Source organism: Liolophura sinensis, chromosome 1, assembly GCF_032854445.1.
Source record: "Liolophura sinensis isolate JHLJ2023 chromosome 1, CUHK_Ljap_v2, whole genome shotgun sequence".
Classification (NCBI taxonomy): domain Eukaryota; kingdom Metazoa; phylum Mollusca; class Polyplacophora; order Chitonida; family Chitonidae; genus Liolophura; species Liolophura sinensis.
The window spans coordinates 41153538-41172127 of NC_088295.1; the positions used below are offsets into that span (position 1 = coordinate 41153538).

General features: G+C 36.3%; 1 protein-coding gene across 3 annotated transcripts in view; it reads left to right on the forward strand.

Moving 5' to 3' along the window:
- Positions 1-675: 675 nt before the first annotated feature.
- Positions 676-18590, forward strand: part of LOC135468842 (sodium-independent sulfate anion transporter-like) — a 53936-nt gene continuing 36021 nt past the window's right edge. Inside the window, exons 1-3 of one of the 3 annotated variants that reach the window (XM_064747297.1) lie at positions 676-704; positions 3182-3272; positions 11322-11442. In XM_064747297.1, the coding sequence (XP_064603367.1) occupies positions 11369-11442 (74 nt within the window). In that variant the 5' untranslated portion in view covers positions 676-704; positions 3182-3272; positions 11322-11368. Of the gene's footprint in view, positions 705-3181; positions 3273-5874; positions 6513-11321; positions 11443-17830; positions 18022-18590 lie in introns of those variants that run through there. The other 2 variants (XM_064747306.1, XM_064747313.1) reach the window with 2 other exon arrangements.

Sequence of the window (18590 nt, forward strand, 5' to 3'; positions counted from 1 at the left end):
CGTACATTGTAAGAAATGTATTGTTCTTGTGCGCTTGGCTACAAAAATGTACTCCGGTAGAGATCCAGATAAAGATAAAATAAATAAACTCTGAGGTCAATCGGCCGGTAGGAATAAAGTTCTTTTTTTTTTTTTTGGAAAGATTCAAACTTACATTACACCCAGGCGTAATTGTACTGTATAGCTTGCGAATGGATGTCTAAATGACGTTTGTGCGTAACGCAGTCTTACTTACCCCAGTGATGGGTCTTTCCCGCGGGTTAGCACATTTTGTCATTTACTTTTTGATTGGTGTTATAGCGCCTTACACATTTACATATACGCGTCAGCAGGAGTCTTACATATGACATGCCGGCCTGGGATAGCAATCGATGGTAGACAAAGCAAATGTACCTTTAACATGATAATAACGACCAGTGCTAAGATGATTTTTAGATGTATTTGTCGCGTTTTACTGATTCATTTACAGACACAAAAATGGCCGTTTTAACGATTAGCGACATTTCACGGTTGAAGCATGCAGCGCGCAAAATTTCATGATGTCATCAAACTATGCGTCTGAGTGTGATGCTGACCTGCCCGAGGGTATAATTTCTTACGCGGTAATTTGTTCGCGTGTACACATAACATAGCGGGCAAAACATGAATCCTGCTGACTTGCTGTCGAGGGATTGACAGAACTGGGTCACCTGCTCTAAATTCAGGTACAACACATATCAGGGAATCAGAGGTTAAACTTCCTTCTTTAATTGTATATCAGTGCTTTCTCCTGGTGTTAAAAAGGCGAACATGTCTTTAGAGTTATCTACCCTGTGTTGTTGCTCAAATCACGACGTCAGTCCAGACTTCCCACAAGCACTATACACACGTGCAAGCAACAACTCTCAAAATAAGCAACACTGACAGATATTTTCATATTTAACGCGTCCACGTGTTAAAGTTGCATGAGGAAAGCAGTAATTGAAATTTGTGTTTGTAATTGACATTTTGTTTCCCCATGTCAGATAGGCTCTCTACAAATTTGTTTTCGACCGTATTTTGTTGTATATCATAGCACAACAATAAAACGGCTCAAAATAATCTTTACATGTATAAAACCATCAGTAATTAAGATTAATCAAACTATATCCTAAGACAGTGTCGTGAACTAAAACATGCTTATCTCTTTATATTTTTCTTACGTGTGAATACATTACCATGTATGGTTCATTCAGTCCTCGTGTCCATATATGGCACCCAGGCAACGTCGGGTGCCTTTTGAAAATATCCTCTTTATACCATTAAATAGCTAAACACATGAAAATAAATGTAAACAGTATACCATGAATGATGACTTTGACACAAGTATTGTCAGGAAGTTTTAAATATGTAGGTGGGGATGCCACCTATAAAGGCTTATAAATACACAAGGCTTGACTTGTTTTGTGGCTTATTTATTTATTTTATTTTATTTTATTTTGTTGGTGTTTTACGCGGTATTCAAGAATATTTCACTTATATGACGACAGCCAACATTATGGTGGGAGGAAACCGAGCAAAGCCCGGGGGAAACCCACGACCTTCTGCAGGTTGCTGGCAGACCTTCCCATGTATGGTTATGTGGCATAGTCTGGGTCATTAGGTCAAAAATTATAAAAGACTTGCATGTTCTAGTCCATGTCATTGTCTTACAATATAATACCACATAGTTACAAAGGGATTACTTTGACTGTATAGCTAGTCTGGGTGTGGTCTGTGAATGCCATCTGTACTGAGGACTACTTTGATGCAGACATTAGTGCCATTTGACAAAGTAATGCTTCTGTGCACCTCTCCTTTCCTTTTTGTGTTGTCAAATTGTCATGGGGGCCTCCGTGGCTCAGTCGGTTAGCGCGCTAGCGCAGCGTAATGACCCAGGAGCCTCTCACCAATGCGGTCGCTGTGAGTTCAAGTCCAGCTCATGATGGCTTCCTCTCCAGCCGTAAGTGCGAAGGTCTTTTAGCAACCTGCGGATGGTCGTGGGTTTCCCCTGGGCTCTGCCCGGTTTCCACCCACCATAATGCTGGCTGCCGCCGTATAAGTGAAATATTCTTGAGTACGGCGTAAAACACCAATCATAAAAAAAAAAAAAATCAAACTGTCATGTAACCTGTAATGGTAAAGCAGAAGTCAGTTAGCTCAAAGTAAAAACTATATCCTATAATCTCGTCTTCTGTACTTGGCATGTAAAAAAAGGGTATTAGATACTTCAGCGATGTGAGCTATGTTATGTGTTTGAAATTATACATGGTGTTGAAGAAATATTATAATCTTGGTTCAAACATTTAAATTATACAAATTAAAACTATGAGTTGAGTGCTAATAGTGTAAGATTATTAAATGATGCAATTCCTCAAGTAGAAACCTGACGAAAACATCTCGATTTAGGGCTGTAGCCAAACCAGCGAACATGTGGACAATTTGATCACTGGGTCAAACAGGGCAGTTTTGAGTTTTATAATCAAAGGTGAAAAACAACCCTATATTATCATGTGACTTAAGGAAAATGTTAGGCAACCTCTGTTGACTTTAAATACCCATCACCTCACCTCTCTCATCCTGTTTCAGAGTTATAAATGGCACTTATTTCCTTTAGGAACTTCCAAAGTTCACAAACGTTCAGCTTCTCCATTTCCTCCATCATTCGTCTGCTCTTAAGTTACTTTTTATGAAACTTTTGTCAGATGCCCATGTTAGAGTAAATATGATTTAAAATACTTGCCTTACATTTTGACAGGTCACGTGGTCTTTTTCTACCTTTTTAGATAAAAGAGTTTGTACTAGAAACTCCACTCTTGGGTGTAGCAACCATAACGCTTAATACATTAAGACAGTGTAGGAACTATATTTCCTCAAGTCAGTCCCAAACCTTAGAAAAGATGTAATTGTTTAAATGCAAATGTAAAGGCATTTGTAAACAGACAAGTTAGAATAACATGCAAATGGGACAAATAGGCTAGAAATTTGGGAAACAAATTCTATTCAGTTTTATCCATAGCCAGTATCTGCGTGATTAAATGCGTCTGTAATGCTTACTATTTACATCCCACTTTATGATATTATAGTTCACACAGCAAGAATAGGTTCTTAACTGGATGGGTATGCTTGGCATGGGAAAAAAGTATGTCAAATTGGAACATCTGTTCTTTCTTTCATGGAGGAGATATGGCCTCTACACACAGATGACAATGATCAAGGGGCAAAATGAAGGACGTGATGCCACATAGAGGACAGAATATTGTTGCATATACACGGTAAGCTATGTAGACTGTGTTTGTTTGCTTGTACTTATATTCTGAGATTTTTAGCAATTAAATTGATAAGGTAGATATGCCATTTGTGCTGTATCATGTGTGCCTGTGCTTACGTTCCAAGGGTTTTAGTACATAAATTGTTTTCCTAGAAAATCGCATATTTCCACCATCGTGTGTGTGCGTATACTTACGCTCTGTGGTGTTTAGTGCCTAAATGGCTTATATAGGTAAGCCACTTAAATTGCTGTGGGTCACGTGGGTGCTTATACTTATACATGTATATAGAAGTGCATCACACTTTAAATTGCCATGTAATATTGTAGGCACTACTTGGCAATTTCTAGCGTGGGAAAATGTGTTTATGAGAAAATGTGTATTTGCATGATACAGCTGAATTCATTGCCACAACATATTACCATGATAATTAATCTGCCATATTCCAAACTAAATACAATATCTTGCTTCAGAGTTTTCAAGCTATATGACTGGATAACTTTCAAGTCTGTTTTAACAGGGACAAGTGGGAAAAATAATTTGGATTAAAGCGTTCTGTAAAATAATATGACTGTAAATTTATTCACCTGCTAGCTGGTGTGCCCTGATACAGGTTTATATGTTAAAGACTTATGAAGGATGGAAGTCTGTTCAGCATTTTTCTGTGAAATCATATGTATTGTGACCAATGTGAAATTCCCTTTCATACAGTGATAAAAGTGCAGACTACAGTCCCAATGATTGTAGCTCAAACTCGGTCAACCGGTCAAATTGGGATCTGTATGCTTGATTGTTTGTTTAGGGTTTATCACTGGATTCAGCTCTGTTTTGGTCTTACCATTTTAACATCTTCTTGTAGCAGCTGGACCCAGTGTGGAAAGATTTTGTAGTGCTGCCTCACTGGAACGCCATGCCGAAGACACCAGACATGATGCTTTACTCAGTCACATTATACTGATAACTGGGCCGACCAGTATGAGATCTGTTTGTCTCGTGCCGGAAACACAGGGATTTAGTGCCAAGATTATAGATGTTAATATGTTGAGTATAACCTTACGCGGGATTAAACTCGGGGCCTATCCATCGGAAGGGCAGACACTCTTTCCACTATGTACATCCTTTCATGTTTTGGAGGTTCCCACTGGTTGGTTCACTGTCATGATAGGTTTAAAGAGGGAGTCACTATAACAGGGCAGAATGAACTGATGATCTACAAACAGACCTAGTCTACTCCACTGGTAGACATAACACAGGCTGCCTTCCCAAAGGTTGCTGGTTCAAACCTCAACAGGGTCATCCCGCCTCAACTCGCAAGTTCTGTAGGTGACACTTCCAGTACGTGTGCAGCACTGTCAATTTGCTTAATAGTTACTAAGGTATTTCTCTGTGCAATTTTCAATTTATTTGCATGTTACCTTCACATTGGGGCTATTTGCTGTGTAAAGTAATCATCTGGTACCTATGGCATATAATCACCGACTCTTTCATTTGATCTACCCCTCTCCCTCTGAATCCCCCAGCCATCCTTGCAGCAAAGTACTAGAAATCATGACCAGGATTCTGTTTGTGTCTTTGCACTGGCCCAGCCCCATTGTCAGAAAACCTGTTAGATTTGAGACAGGAATAAATTTGTAAGGCCAGAGACATTAGATGTCTTGTTTCTCGTCAGAATATTTGAACAAAATTGGCGCTGGAAGTGGAATAATTTTAATGTTTTATTATCATTATTTCAGCTATATTTTATGATAATTCCACCTTTTGTGACAAAAAAAATTCCTGGCAAAAAAAAAAAAAAAAAAAAAAAGAAGTAATGAATTTCAGTGTTGGGGGTAAAATGGCATGTGGGCAGTGGCCTGAAATTACAGAAATCTGGTGTGATTGGCCTAATCTAAATAATGCATTACATTGCATTTTTTTTTTATAAAGTACATTTATACCAGGTGAATAATTGTTGCTTAAATAATAGATAAACTTTGTACTTTGTTCATGATGTTGTAAGCTTCTGATTTTATGTGGATGTATTGAATTGAAATCAGTACATGTATGAACAGGATATCTACCAAAGTCTCATTGGCCTTAATCCTCTACCCCCTACCTTATCATCAAAATATGCCTAGCCTTGTTTTAAGCTGTCCTTTCTCCCCCTCCCCTCACCCACACCCTCACTCAACCCTTCTCCGCACACTCATTTTGATAGACAGCTTGTTCCAGCTCTGTAAGATTGTATGGTCAGATTTAACGCACATTGAAACACAGCACAGCTAGGTAAGCAAATGTATTCTCTGTCATGAATTTCAGAATTTGATTGTTGGTACATATAAATTTTCATACCTGGCCATTTTCACATATCTGTTGTCTGGCTTTAAGAAACTAGACAGCCTGATCATACAGTATAAACTAGAATTGACTACACTTGCTTGCAATGCGCCTTCATGTAGTTGTGTATCTGCTGTTTGCATGCATTTATTCAGCTATGGATGTTTTGTGATTTTAAAGTGATTTATCCAGTTACACCATTCAGCATTCAGAGGGCGTAATTCCCACAATAATGCCATGCCCTGATACCCCTCCATTGTTTTACTATCATTTTACCACAGAAAGTGTGCTTTCTGACACAGAAAAGTTAACAAAAAAGCGAAAAACCTTGGAACCTTGTCAAATTTTGGCTCAGAACTCAATTCTCTGCTGCCTGCCAATGACTCGTATTGGATTGGCCAACAGAACTGTACAATTAATCATTCAGGTTTTTGGGCCTGGAACAAATCTCTCTTCAGGCAAACTGTCATCCAGACATCCTCCTGAACCCATTAGCATTGAACCAACGGTGACAAGGAGGATAATTGCTGTAGGGATTTTCCAAGACTTTTCGTTAAAAATTACGACACTAATACTCCATGTTAAAACAGCCAATTATCAGGATTATGCAAGGATGGACGATATTCGCAGGAGTGGTAGCTTTATATTAAAATGGAGCAATAGATTAAAGTCAAAGCTACCTACCAATTGATCGGCTCCAGAGAGAAAGAGAGATATTGCCTCTTCAACCAATCAATATCCACGGTGTCCTCTGGATCTGTGATAACGCAGTCTGATATATGTCGGGTCAGCTGATAGCTCTAACCATCTGTGGACTGGGTGGAACAGGCTGTAGTATATACACGTATGTCACATGGAGAAAATGATGACCTGATACCAGGCTTAACTTGTATTGTACCTGTTGCTTCCGTTAAGCACCTCCTGTACAAGGTGTGTACTCGTAATGTACAAGTTATGCTCCTTTTTTTTTTCTCCAGTATTAATGCAGGTTTTCAATCAGTAAAAGACCATTTCTGTGTGTCTCTATACTTGATGTGCCTGATATAAAAATGCACTCTTATGTGTAAATGTTTTGTATTACTGTGTTTTTACGTGCAGACCTTCTAGTTCATAGTGTCATAAGTTTGTATCATTTTACTTCAAGATGTTGATTTAGTCTTTATTTACACTGATCTATTTGCAGTTTTTGAAATTAGATCCCTGAGGGGTTGGAATGAAGCCATGCGTTTGAATTTGCCGTAAATTAAGATATCGAAAATTTTTGAAAGGAAGTAAATATTGTTCAATGTCAATCAAAATTTAATTAGCATTACTGGGTAGTATATTATGCGCTGTCATAAAACTGGATTAAGCCAGCTGTAGCATGTACATGTATATTTCCTTTGTAATTTAATATTAGACATTGTAACTGATGTAAGATTTAAAAACTTTTGACTTATGTTTGATATTTGCACATGACTATCCCTATAAATAAGTTGCTGATATCCATATGAAATAAATCACTGAACATCAATAGCATTCAAAGAAATTCATGGCTGGCATGTGGCCATTGTGATCAATGTGTATTATGGTGACAGATTGGGTAAATACAAGGTATAGCCAATGTATATACGTGTATGCATGAACAACACCTGTCTGTGGTAGAAAAAAACTTGGAAATTCTGCCATTGTTTCTGGTTGCTCTGTATATGCATACATGTACAAACTAGGGACTTGGGAAGAGGGAATTCAGTGTACAAGTCTAGAACATTAAAGGCTTACAAGAATTTTTTTCTCAATGTGAAACTCTGGGAGAGCTAGAGAGGTTAAGCCCATGGGTGTAGAAAAACATTGTTCATTCATAAAATGTATTTTTTTAAAAAAAAAATAGAATGAAATACTTTTCTTCAAACCAGGTAGAGTAGAAGATGTCGAGCTTATGGGTGTAGAAAAACAATGTCCATTCATAAAATGTATAATTTGTTTGAAAACAAACATTTTTAAGGAAAAACAGTTATGTGGTAATGGAAGGCAATATAGTGTGACCTACTTCAAAGAGAATCTCAGGTACATGGTGTTTAATCATACACACATCTTCATCAATACATATTTATGAGAATTTCTTTCATTTATGTATGAATTGACATAAATACATGTGCAGGTGAATTTGTTTAAGATTGATTGAGTAAATATGCTGGAGAATCACAGTGCAATTCTGTCTGCTTCATCATGATTTGGTGGTATATTCTCTTAACAAGATTTATTAATTACATAGGTCATGCTAGCTTCATCTCCATCTGTACATGGGAAGGTTTTCCAGCAACCTGCGGATGGTCATTGGTTTCCCCCGGTCTCTATGCAGTTTCCTTCTACCATAAGGCTGGCCACTGTGATATAAGTGAAACATTCTTGAGTACTGGTGTAAAACATCAGTGGAATAATTAAATAAATAATTACATAGGTTATTTTACTTTTTTTTTTTTAGGGTGTGAAAACTTGTGTACAAACAGTATTAAACTATACCTAAGGGATAGTTTAGCTCAAAGAGAACTATTAGAGCATTAAACATGAGTGAATTGGGAGAGAGTGTGGAGCAGCTGTTGTTACATTGTAATTGAATGTTTTACTTATACAGCGGTAGTCAGGGCCTTTGTGTACATAGAGGAAACTACTCCAGACAGGAGGAAACCAGTGTTATAAAATTAACCATTTACAAAATTATTACATCCATGCAGCAGTGTATATTTTAAGTTATGATACTCTTGTCGACATCTTTATTTTTTTCTCCAATTCCTTTGTTTTCTTTTCATTCAAGGGATACAGAATCAATTCTAATTGGCTGGTGTGAGAAATAGGCAAGTCTAGGCTATGCCTTTCCTAAGCTGAATTTTAGGCACATTTATTCAAGTGTGACCATGGCTACAAGCTTTAACCCAGGACTGGCTCCACATTCAGCCAATCAGCGTGGATTCTGTATCCCTTTAAACAGTTGACTGGAAACATATTATTCCATTGGTTTGGCAGTAGATATATGTACATGTATAAACAGTACTGTAAACGACCCTGCTATTAGAGACCCATTGAGAGAGACCATTTCAGCTTTGCAAATTGAGCTTTTGGCGTTGAATTTTGAATTTGACCTAATATTTAGATGACATTGTACATTTATATATAAGACAAATGAAGGAAATATTCTTCTTTTTAGGATTAAGCACTTTCCTTGAGTTCTTGGTTAGGTAGAACAAGATGTTTATTTTGAACTTTCCAGAGTATTAATTATTAAACACATCTAAAAGGTGTTTATTTTGGACCAAGAAAATTGAGAACACAGGATTCAAAAATTGTGGTAATAAATTTAAGAGATTTAACAGCATTTATTATAAACAGTATTTATGGGTAGTTTCGTCATGAATGCTGTTAATCGTAGTTTGCTCTTTGTTTCATGAAAATTATAAAATTAGTTGCTATCTTAATATGAATTAATTTAGATGTGGCATTTTTATGTGGAATATCTTTTCTGGAATATAGCAATGCAGTTAATTTTGTAAAAATTAAGAACAAGAATGGAAGTGGTTTGAATATGGCTTTTTAGTGTTAAGTATGCCTTTTAATTTTTCATTATCTGTGAATAACTTCAAGACATTACCCTTTGCCAAAGGAACACTCTTTCCTTCACAAATACTTCTAAGAGAAGTGTTAATTAATACATGTCACATTCTGCTTTAAACAGTAAGATTTGATGATTCTGAGCTCAAATTATTAACGTAATGTGGTAATCAAGAATAAAAGTTGAACCCTTGCATAAGTGACTTTTTTTTATGGAAAAGATTAGCTACCATATAGATTTTTCCAAATTCAGTTCTATTGTGTAACCAAAACTTAACACGCAGTCACAGAGTTCCAGTTAAACTCCACTCAAAAAGACAAAAGAAAGGTGTATAGGTTATTTGTTACCATTATAATATCTATATGTAATTTTATACAGAGGTACTACTCCTAAGTGATAATCTATTAATCCTTATACTGATATTGGGAGACATGGGACAAAAGCTGGGTCGGTTCATGTCAAAGACTAAAAAGGGTATTTGTTTCTGCTTCCCTGAGCACTGAGAGTTTAGAGGAAGGAAACAGGACTGGTTGGTCTGGTGTTATGTAACTTGGTGGGTGTCATGTCTGGTGTCTTATGCATATTAAGACTGCTTCAGGAAGACACAGCATATGGTACCACACATGGCTGTAATGACTTTCCTTTGTCATATGACTGAATAATTGTTAATTAGGATGTAAACCCATGCATACCTACCCTAATTATTCTAATTTTTGGGACAGATATGGGACAGGTGTTGAAAGGAGAATTTTACATTTCTTTACCAGCCTTTTGGAAAAGTAAAGATATGTGTATGTTGTTCTTTAGATGGTCTAACCATATGAGAAAATGGCAAACTGGCTAGAATTACATATACATTGGCTAAAATGAGCAGACCAGGTGTCCAAAAAATGGGGCACATGTAGGCCTACATACTTATACATACTTTAGTTTCTAATAAATACACAGGGCATTGTGTTCAAATCTATGAACTCACTAGTTCTAGTAGTTACATTTCCCACAAATTAGATAATTTACAAGTTTTATTGTTAACCCCAGTAGTCCCTTTTGTTATGTTACTGTATATGGTACGTTTAGGTGGATCGATCGATACATGACGTTTGGCAGTTTTGTGCATGTGTTAGTAATTTGACAAAAGAAAACATTCTGTATGGTATTATACTTAACATGTAGCTTTTACTGTGCCAGTTCTCTAAGAAACTTTTTTTTTTTTTGATGGCTTCTTTGATGAAATGAGGGTGTTCATTATGTAAGTATCACATAGACAGATTCACATTTGGGAAGAACTTCATTTCTAAGTGTCCTTTAGCTATAGCCTTTTGTGTTGTACTGAATTTCTGGACTTTTGTATGGCTACCCTAATCCTTCTAAACTTTGGGATAGATATTAGAAGTGTTGAAAGTGGAATATTACATTTCCTTATCAATTTTTTGGAAAAGTTAAGATATGAGTATGTTGTTCATTAGATGGTCTAACCATGTGAGAAAAAGGAAACTTAATATTCCTGCTGGAATTACATATATACTGGCTAAAATGAGCAGATAAGGTGTCCTAAAATTTAGAAGAAATAGGGTATATTTTGTAAATACAGTGAAAATGTAGTTTTCTTGCATATTTATAAAGTAAACATTAAGAAAAAATAACATGGGAGAGGCGTGAATATTGCCTCTGTATGTAACGTAAGTATTTTCATTTTTGCGTTCATGTGAATAGCTTTAAGACATCAGTGAAGAATCTGTTTTCAGGAAATCCTGACATTTTAATGAGTAGTGTAGATATCACACTGCATTAAACATCTTGATTTTGAAATCCACATGCTCAAATTGTGATAGGATGTATAGGATGATTTCTCCACGTAACACATACTGTATTGTGTTACCCACAGGCACTGTGAATTTTGCTAAACTCTTCACACCGCCCTCCCTCCCCCCCCCCTTCAAAAAAAAAAAAAAAAACATGAAAATCTGTGTACATGTATGATAGATTATTTTGTAATTTTATATAGAGGTTGTCCTGTACAGTTCCTTTCACTAATGAATATTCATCAGTAGTTCTTCAGCACTACGTCTGTACTTGACATGCTGTGCTAGATGAGGTAGTCTACTTGTCATCCAATGGGGTTTCAAGTCCAGGTGTTTTATTTATGATTCCAGCCACCTGGCAAGACTGAAGTTGTTTTGCATCACTGATCTGCGTCAGAATGGCACACTCAAGCACCCTAGACAGAGAGACGAGCTCACATACTGTCCCAGAAGCCAACATTGGTCTTCTCACGTAAGTTTTTGTATTCTGTGTCAAATTTAAATGCATATTTTGAAAGAATTTCTTTGAAGTGGCTCAGTAGTGGCTCTGTCATTTATAATGATTACTAGAGCAGGATCTAATCAAAGCAGTTCCATAACAAGACTTGACTGCGTTTTCAGAAATATGAACACAAAATTACCTGCGTATGTTTTTAATGTGGTGAATGTTAGTACATGTATTTTAGTAGCATTTCATTTTCATTATGTTGCAATTATGTTTTCAGTTAATAGGAAAACAGTGTTAAATTCAAATAGATTGGACTAAATATCAGAAAAGTTTACATGCATTCTTGACCATGTATCCTTAAGCTTGATGCAAATTCAGTAATTTTGACCTTACTCTTGATGTTAGATTGGACCATAAGTAATAAAAGGTCCCTCTTTCATGACAGCTTACATCTAGTTTCTATGTTAAGATAGCCAACAGTTCTTTAAAATTACATAGAAGACATTCAATGTACATATTATGGAAATACCTTGGAAAACTATTTGTGTATACTACTGAATCATTATCATGCTCTGAATATAAACTTGTGTTAAGAACTTATAAAAGAGCAACCACAAAAGTCTAGTTGCTTTTTGGTGATTTTGTTTTTAAATCCTGGCTGCTGCTTAACACATCTGCATGTGAATCCATATGTCAAAATGTCGTATAAGTGAAATTTTCTTGAGCACTTTGTAAAACATGAGTCAATAAATAGATAAATAAATCGAAGCAGATTGCCCTTGGACTGGTTGTCTTGAACATTCAGAACAGTAGGGTAGTGGGCTGTTGCCCAGTGGTGGATTTGTAACTCCCAATCGCTAGCATACAAGTTGTATGCTGTGTTGTATGCTGTGCATACAAGTTGTATGCTAGTGATACATAATTTGATTGGGAATGTCAAGATTGGCCCGCTATCATTGCTCCTCCATGGATGCTTGGTGACAATAAATGATCAACTGTTGTAAGGCCATTCATACAGGCTTAATACGTTTGTTGAAGACCCACTTGTTTTAGACCAAAAATATGGCATGCCTGTCTCTGCATCAAATGGGGGAAATTTTGTCAAGAACTCATTTACTTGTGTAATCTGCAAGGCGTCTCAGTTTTTCATATTAGATTTCACCAAGCAATGTAAACTTTGTAAATCTTCTGAATTACAATAAAGGAAACTCAGTGGGAGAGACTGAGCTGTCATGTATCAATACAAAACAAAACTGACATGAGCTCTTTATTAAACTTGACTTGTACTTTTGACACTGAAGACCTCAATTCCTCAAGGTTAATGAATTTTAATTTAACTTAGTAAATCAATAAAAGACTGCTGGTAGTAAATCAAAGTCGCAAAATGAAGGCAAATTGGAAGTTTTCTGTCATGACAGGTCTATATGCTGCATTGACAAGTACTACAGGATCTACTTCAACAACATTCAATGACAGGTTATACAGAAACCCTGTGGGTTTCAGAGAACTGCTTAAATTATGGCACTAGTTAAATCTGCACATTCCTCACTATACCAAAGAGTATTTCAGATTGAATTGGAGTGGTAATTACTAGTCAGGATGTTACAAATGTAATTTCTTTTGTAAAATGTAAAACAAAAAACTTCATTATGTAGGCACCTGTCAAAACTTTTCACCTTATTATGCCTCCCGTGACACAGCTGAAATTGATAGTACATACATTAAGCTGTTTACCACCATGATAAGCAAACACTATAACATTGGATAGTTTGGACATCTGCATTCTAGTGTATATTTTATTTCATGTATCTGTTACCTTTCACATGGAAGATAATGTTGTAGGGGAATAAAGACATTGTAAAATGCACGTGCAATCTATATACACCAGAAAATGTATGGATGCTAAGAGGCCAAGACTCATCCAAAACCACTTGTGTCCAACCATTTCTCACTCTGAGGGCTTCCGTAATTGAATATTCTTGATGCTTTCAAACGTACGCCTTTGGTTAAGAGGCTGTAAAAACACTGACACCTGATCGCTGGAAACAAGACACTGATCTTTTACAGGGTTGTTGAGAGTTCACATTAATTCTGTGTGTTTTATTGACATAGTTTATACACTGGGAATGTATTACAGAATATCAGTTGTACACGGATCAGATTTGTGCAAATGATTCTTCAATACAAAAACATTGTGAAGCTGAATGTACCACTTCTCTTAGGTTTGAGGCAAGTTTCACAAAGCGTACTTTTTTTTTTTTAAGTCGTAATCAGAGTTTAAATCTTAAATATATGAATCAAATGAATGATATTTTGACCACTGATTCTGCTCTGTGGCCAAGCTTGAGCATCCATTTTCAAACATTTTGTTTTGTAAAGAAGATTAAATTTTAGGACTTCACTTGAAAATGGCTTTCTGAAACAGTTGTGGCCTGAGACTTGTTTCATTTTCCCTGAGCTTGGCTTTCAGAGTACGTATATATATACTCTTTCATTTACTAATCTGGAACCCTTGTGAAGTTTCACATGAGCTGTACTGAGCACGTCAAAGCTATGCACCACTAGAACAGCTTTTACTATCTTCATGAGGTAATTCATAGTCATCTATTGAGATCTAAAAAAATGCTGGGGGGAAAAAAGATAATAGAGTTGGTCAAAGCCAGAGCCAGAGTCAGCGTAAGCTGGATTCAAACTTGTGACCTCATTGCTGAGGGGTGGCAGCAAAGAACAATCCATATAACCTATTTTCCTGAGTAAATGAATGCTATCTTGGGTTATAGCATTGAAGCTTAGTTGAATTAATTTGGCTAAACCCGTTTTGTGAATCTTTATTTCCAGTGCAGATATTTTGGAAAATTTTGATATGGGCAACAGAGAAACTTTCATGTTTTATTGTGATAATTTTATGATAATGTAACTGTTTGTGGCAATTTCTGGCAAAAAAAAGGAAATAATGAGTGCAGATGCGGGAGGGTACAATGAAATACAGGCATGTGAAGTGTTTCAGCTGTGAACTGCATTAACTTAGATGGACTTTTCATTTCCTGCAAAAAAATAATAGATACCTAATAAATACATAGAGAGCTAGAGCTATTTCAAAAGCAGAAAAAAAAAATAAAAAAGACTAATAAAGAAAAATAGCACTTTGAAATTCTATGTATGTAGGTAGTGATTTGGGGTTACTGCTTGTACTGTATGAAATCCTGTTGGTCATGCTTGTGTTTTTGGTTAGACTTTTGTAGTTTTGAAAGCTTCTGGATTCAAGTGTATTAGAGTGTTCATGTATGTCACGCAGTATTTTGAACAGTTATTGCATGGATATATATGTATGAAATAAAATATTAAAATTAGATGAAAACTGGATGGCAAATCTGCTTTTTTGTCTGGACCCCCAGGCTAATTCAACTGGTGTTAACAGGGGACAAAACTTCTGTGAGCCATTCATTATTCTCAAGCAAAGTAAAGGGACAGAATTTCCAGGAACATATATATATATATATATGTATATATGTATATATATATATATTTATGTGTGTATGGAAAATTGTGAGTTTTTGTTTTTACAGACTTAAGGATGATTTGACCATTACAATAATGTCTGCTTATAATTTACAGGAGAAGCATAGAAAATTTTTGTCTGTATTTACGTTGAGTTTTGCACAATGATTTTTCAGGAATTCTGTAAAAAATCAGCTCAAACTGGCTTGTATGGGCTCTATTTAGTGATTCGGTGTCAGTGCATAACCCTTTTGTAAAGACCTCTGCTGTAAGTTTTTTCTCTTAATATTGTTCTGTTTTTGAAGCAAGACTTTGCACAAGTTAGACAGCTTTAGGAACAGTTGTGAAATGTAAATTGAGGTTATGATCAGTATATCGTGTCTGATATTTGTTGAGATTGAAATTGGAAACAGATACAGTAAGTTGGGTGCAAGAAAGGAATGTACATTGTATTGATATGTAAGCATGCCCTCGAGGGCTGATAAATATTCCATCCGTTTCAAACCTTTATCAGTTTTCATTAAATCAAGAAAACCAACCGAAGGTCAATACTCTATCTGACAGTGATTGACACACAGCATTTCCAAAATATTTGTTTATCATACTTATAATGTCCTGCTGGTCATCCGGTCACAATTTTCACCTGCTTATAATACTTGGTAACAGTTCGGAACTTTGTTTGCTTTTCTCATGGTTGTCATAGTTATGCAGGTATTAGTTCTTTGTCAATCACTGCTTGTGGTGGTGTGACATGCATGTAGAGTATTTTTTGCAACACAAGATAGGTTGAATTTGGAAACCGCGTTAGCAAGAACAGCTATAAATGTATACGTGTAGTGAGTGATGTCCAACACAATTTATCAGTGGCTTCTCCACTACAGATATTGTTGTTATACTATAGTACTACGTTTGCCGTAAATGGCATCACATATTTAACCTAAAATTGTATACAGGGTCTGCATATCCGAATGGGTTAGCGTGCCAATGCGGCACTTTGACCCAGGAGCCTCTCACCAATTCGGTGGCTGGGAGTTCCAGTCCAGTTCATGCTGGCTTCCTGTGCGGCCATGCATGGGAAAGTCTGTGAGCAATCTGTGGATGGTCGTGGGTTTCCCCTAGGCTCTGACGACTGGCCATCGTCGTAGATGGGAAATATTTTTGTGTAATATTTTGCTTCTTTTGATGTTGGGAAAGTGTTTTGAGGTTTATTGTTTAGATGGTAGCCGGTGACATCCTCCTCCTTGGGCTATAAACAAACATTCAACATGCCAAAAAGAGCTAAAATTGGCTAATAAAGCCAGTGACCATGTAACCAAACCTCGCTTACCAGATGGCTTTATTTACATTCAAACCTGAAACTGTGAACTTGTGTCTTGTTGTTCCCCTGCTAAAGTACTTGGCAGTACTTTAAATAACATCATTTGATCCTTCCGTGCATCCATTGACATACATGCCTGTGTGTACATATGCATGTATGCCTGCGTAATCTTTTTGCTAAGATGAAGTTTTACCCCAGTCTGTTGTCTCAGTGACCGAGGGGGATATCACAAATTTAGTGATTATATGTATATTCTTCAAATTCCGCAAACAGGGCAGGTTTTGTAAAACTACTAATGTTTTTTTCTAATCCACATCTAATTCGTCAGGGTACTTTAAAGCGTGTATTGCAAGAAGTGAGAGGGATCACTTATCAAATTGTAATATGTGCTATCATATAAATTGTCATGTATGCCACATGCCTACACAGACACCTCAATAAGTGATGAGGGCTGGGAGTTGTGTCAATTGTTTACCTATTCCTTGCTCTTTTCTTAGTAATTCTTCTTAAAATTCTTCATAAATTGATGAAGATTGAATAGTTATAATCCTGTTTAGGGTTTTCCTAATGGGTACGAATAACTGTAGACATGTAAAATATTTTTAAAAAATGTAGTGCAAATCCAACATGGAAACATAAATTTAGTCAAACAGAATGTCATGCCATGGATGAAAAGGAAACCTATTTACTTAACTAAAATTACTTGATTTAAAATTTAGACTGCAAATTTCAAGAGCAGCATCGAAAATAAATGCATGTATGTATGAGTAATTAAATCTACAAAATCAAGAGTTTGAAATGCATTTTGAAATAAGTAGTACAACACCCTAATATTGTACATTCATATAATGCGTGCTAACATTTAGTCATAAGATAAAGTATATATATAACTGCACATGGGAAAAAAGGGGCTTATTTTTATCAAAGTGGAAAGTACAACTGAGATAAAAGTTATCTGTCATTTTCATACTGTAATAGTTTGTGTGAAGGTAGATTGAGGCTTAGGTAGCTGAAGGATGCAATAGGAATGTTCAGGAGATCATAGGAAATGTAGGTGTAAAGCCGGAGGTACAAAGAGGCCAGATTATCTCTGATGTATTGTTGCTGATGACTGCTGATAAGCTCAACCACAGTTTCATGTGACCAGTCACAACACCAGACTAGACCTCAGAGTCGCCGAGGGTGATGTTGAACGTGTCGAAGTAATTGTTATGCGTGACCATTGACAATTTTACTCCAGCCTCTCTACTTCCCGGCATTGCTGCATTGTTAAAAAAATCTGTCACATTGGAAGTAGATAACAAGCAGTTTGATGTTACAAGCCCGGAAGATAAGACAGAAGTGAAAGGAAATGTTCGCTGTTCTAAAGGGTTATGCACTGATTAGGCATGACTTTTTATGCATGTTGAGCAACCGCGATACTGTGGCTATTAATGCTGAGGGTCTCCTGCAAGTTGGTTGACTTTGGTCACACCAAACACTCACCACACTTGCAGCTGGCGTCACCACCAGTATGACTGCGACTTTTAACTGATGATGGAATGCCGATAGCTTTCTTGGCAAACTGTCTTCTGTGGCTAGTTAACCTGTTAGTGACATAACTGTTTGCGGTTGCAGTCTGTTCCAAGAACTTCTTCACAATGTATCAGCAAACTGATGAACGTAGTGATGTTTACTGGTTGTAAACAAAGCCAAGCAAGTGTTGTCTGCAAAAGCAAACAAATCCTTGGGTGTCAGATTTCAGCTGGCTTACTGTAAAATTTTTTGGAAACGAAAATGACAGAAAAGTAAGTATGAAAATAACCTACTGATTTCTTCTATCCCAAATTTAAAAAATTTGAAAGTAGAATGAAAATTTGTTTAGCCTAATGATTTATGCTTATCTAATACTTATCTACGTGTAGATGCAGGTATAAAACCTGCATATGATATTCTTGTGAGCTTTTTTCATCTCGCATAATGACATCATGCATTAAAGTACATGTACTGAAATATCAAGAGGAAGTTTGTCATCTTGATATTGTACATCAGTCTACATGCATAAGCATTAATTCATATAAGATCAAGCCTTACATCTTCAAACATTCATATTTACAAAAAAAAAAGAAATGCATTACAACAAAGTTAAAGTTTTTCGTTTGAATGTACATAGAACATTGGTCTAATTAGAAGTCAACCAGTTGCATTTTATTTGGAATGTTAAGTGAAATTGATTAAGTATAGAGTTGGGTGGCAGTTACACTGAGGACAATTTTGGAAGGGTAAATGAACATGTTGGTGGAAATATTGTTTCCCTGTATTCCCTGACTTTTGATATTGTGCTGGAACTTCTGTTAAGTTTTGCATTAAGCTATGT